Source organism: Helianthus annuus, chromosome 16 (assembly GCF_002127325.2).
Source record: "Helianthus annuus cultivar XRQ/B chromosome 16, HanXRQr2.0-SUNRISE, whole genome shotgun sequence".
Lineage (NCBI taxonomy): Eukaryota > Viridiplantae > Streptophyta > Magnoliopsida > Asterales > Asteraceae > Helianthus > Helianthus annuus.
The window spans coordinates 8,119,434-8,122,070 of NC_035448.2; the positions used below are offsets into that span (position 1 = coordinate 8,119,434).

General features: G+C 45.2%; 1 protein-coding gene across 1 annotated transcript; it reads left to right on the plus strand.

Annotated features, from left to right (window-relative positions):
• Positions 1–661: 661 nt before the first annotated feature.
• On the plus strand, positions 662–2,388 carry LOC110944376. Its single transcript, XM_022186038.2, has 3 exons — positions 662–1,809; positions 1,921–2,052; positions 2,157–2,388. Exons 1-3 carry the CDS (start codon positions 662–664, stop codon positions 2,386–2,388), a joined length of 1,512 nt encoding a protein of 503 aa, XP_022041730.2.
• The last annotated feature ends 249 nt before the right edge of the window (positions 2,389–2,637 follow it).

The following is a 2,637-nucleotide window of genomic DNA, read 5'->3' on the forward strand; positions in this document are numbered from 1 at the left end:
GCGGCCCGCGAGAGGTTGATTTTTCAGGTTTTTAAAATCTTTTGAAATCATGATCAGAATCTGGTAATTAATAACGAAATCTTTCGTAATTATTAACCTGACCTTTCGGGTTTGAAGGGGTAACTTTGCGGTTTGGCCCTTGATTATTTACAACTAAGGGCCTCGTGTTATTTACCCGCATTGTTAAGTCCCCGGTTAGTTTATTAATTATTTGGAAAGCCTTAACTTTCAGTGTTGACGCTTTTAACCCTTCTCGTACGAATTTGATCATAACTTTCTCGTTTTAAAACGGAACTTCGTGGAATTTATACAGTATATTCTAGTGAGCGTATTTTACTGTTACAAAGTCTCGGGTACGTCAAAGGGTCACTCAGAGGTATAATTAAACATGTTGACACAGTTAACCCCCGCAGCTTGTAATCTCCCACTTTCTTCCGCGTTTCGCTTCCGTACGATCCATGATTTATTCGTTTGAAGGTACGAGCACCATTTAGGGTTACTATACAATATACTTACCCTTGTTTGACATTTATAACCCTCGAATTTATATACTTTCAAGGTTTGTCAACATTAGCCCTTTATTGAATATAACACGCCACGTGTAACTTAAGACACGTGTCAATACATTATTGGACACAAAAATTCAAGGTGTTACACCCTGATGATAGATCAACCCTTACAAAAAGTGCTAAGGAGGCCGGAGTTGTCGGGACGACTGGCTAAATGGGCAGTCGAATTAGGAGAACACTCCTTGGAATTCAAAGCCAGAACTGCTATGAAGGGACCAATACTGGCTGACTTCTTGGCAGAGGTCCCTGAAGATGAAGAAAAAAAACTTTTAAGATGGGAAACTTTCGAAAAGGAAGAGAAAGAAAAGGAAGACGAGGCCGTATGGAAGTTGCTTACAGACGGGGCCTCCAGCGAAGAAGGCAGCGGAGTGTGCATTACACTAATCAACCCTGAGGGGGTTGAGTTAACCTACGCCATCAGGCTGGACTTCGAGAATACCAATAATAACGCAGAGTACGAAGCCTTTTTAGCAGGGATGAGGCTAGCCAAGAAGATGAAGGCAAAGCATGTAGAAGCTAGTACTGACTCGCAGTTGGTGGTCAAGCAATACCAGGGGGAATATGAGGCTAAAGACAACATAATGGCTCAGTATTTGGCAAAGGTAAAAGAAACAACCGAGACTTTCCAGACCTTCAAGTTAGAGTACATCCCCCGCGGGAGAAACAGAAAATCTGATGCCCTCAGCAAGCTGGCCTCTGTGGCATTCGACCACCTAGCAAGAGAGGTCAAAGTGGAAGTACTGACCTCCACTTCAATCGGCACAGAAGAGGTAGCTGCAATTGAAAACGCACAAGAAACATGGATGACACCAATTGCAAAATTCCTCAGAGACGGAACGTTACCTGAGGGAGACTTGGCAGCCAGGAAGGTAAGAGTCAAAGCCTTACAGTATGAGCTGGTTGATGGAGAACTTTACCGAAGATCATACCTGGGCCCATCCTTGAAGTGCATTGACATTGAAGAAGCTAAATATGTGATCAGAGAAATACATGAGGGGATTTGTGAAATGCATTCGGGGCCAAGGACGGTAGTAGCAAAGGCAATGAATGCAGGATTCTATTGGCCTCGAATGTACGAAACAACATCCGAGGAGATTAAGAGATGTGACAATTTCCAGATCCATGCACCAATGACTCATCGCCACAAGCACCCCATGATACCCGTCTCAACGTCTTGTCCCTTCCAGAAATGGGCCATCGACATGATCGGGCCATTCCCAGAGGGCCCAGGAGGGGTTAAGTAGGTGGTGGTTGCCATAAATTATTTTACCAAGTGGATAGAAGCAAGACCCTTGGCAAAAATAACCGGGTAATAGATGAGATGATTTGTACTAGACAACATCATTTGCAGGTACGGGGTCCCAAGGGAACTGGTGAGTGATAACGGTGTCCAATTTGCTGGAAACCCTTCAAGCCGTGGTGCGAGCAGATGCACATACACCAAGTGTTCACCTCCGTCACCTATGCCCAAAGCAATGGGCTGGTGGAAAGAGCAAATTAGAGTATAATCAAAGGTATGAAGGGGAGACTCGGAAGGAAACAAAAAGGATGGTTGGAGGAGCTAACATTTGTGCTATGGGCATACAGGACCACACCTAAGGATTGCAATGGGGAAACCCCCTTCAGCTTAACTTACGGGACGGAAGCAGTCATCCCGGCTGAGATAGGGTCCCCAACCGCCAAGATGAAGCTTAGGGAGGCAGAAAATGAAGAAGATCTCCGGATGAACCTGAATTTGCTCGAAGAGAGGAGAGAAGTTGCAGCAGTCAGAGAAGCCAAGTTCAAAAACGACTTGAAAGTTACTACAATGCCAAGATGAAGAAGCTTAACCTCATCCTAGGGGACCTGGTCCTAAGAGCAAATGAGGCTAGCCTACAGGAGAGCACCAGGAAACTAGGCCCAAACTGGGAAGGACCCTATCAGGTCACGTGGGCAAACGGCAAAGGAAGTTGCAAGCTGGAGACACTTCAAGGCAAAGAGATCTCAAGAACATGGAACCTCATGCAGCTCAGGAAGTACCACATATGAATCAGAAAACCATCTTTTAGGAAAACGGCCAGGGAACCAC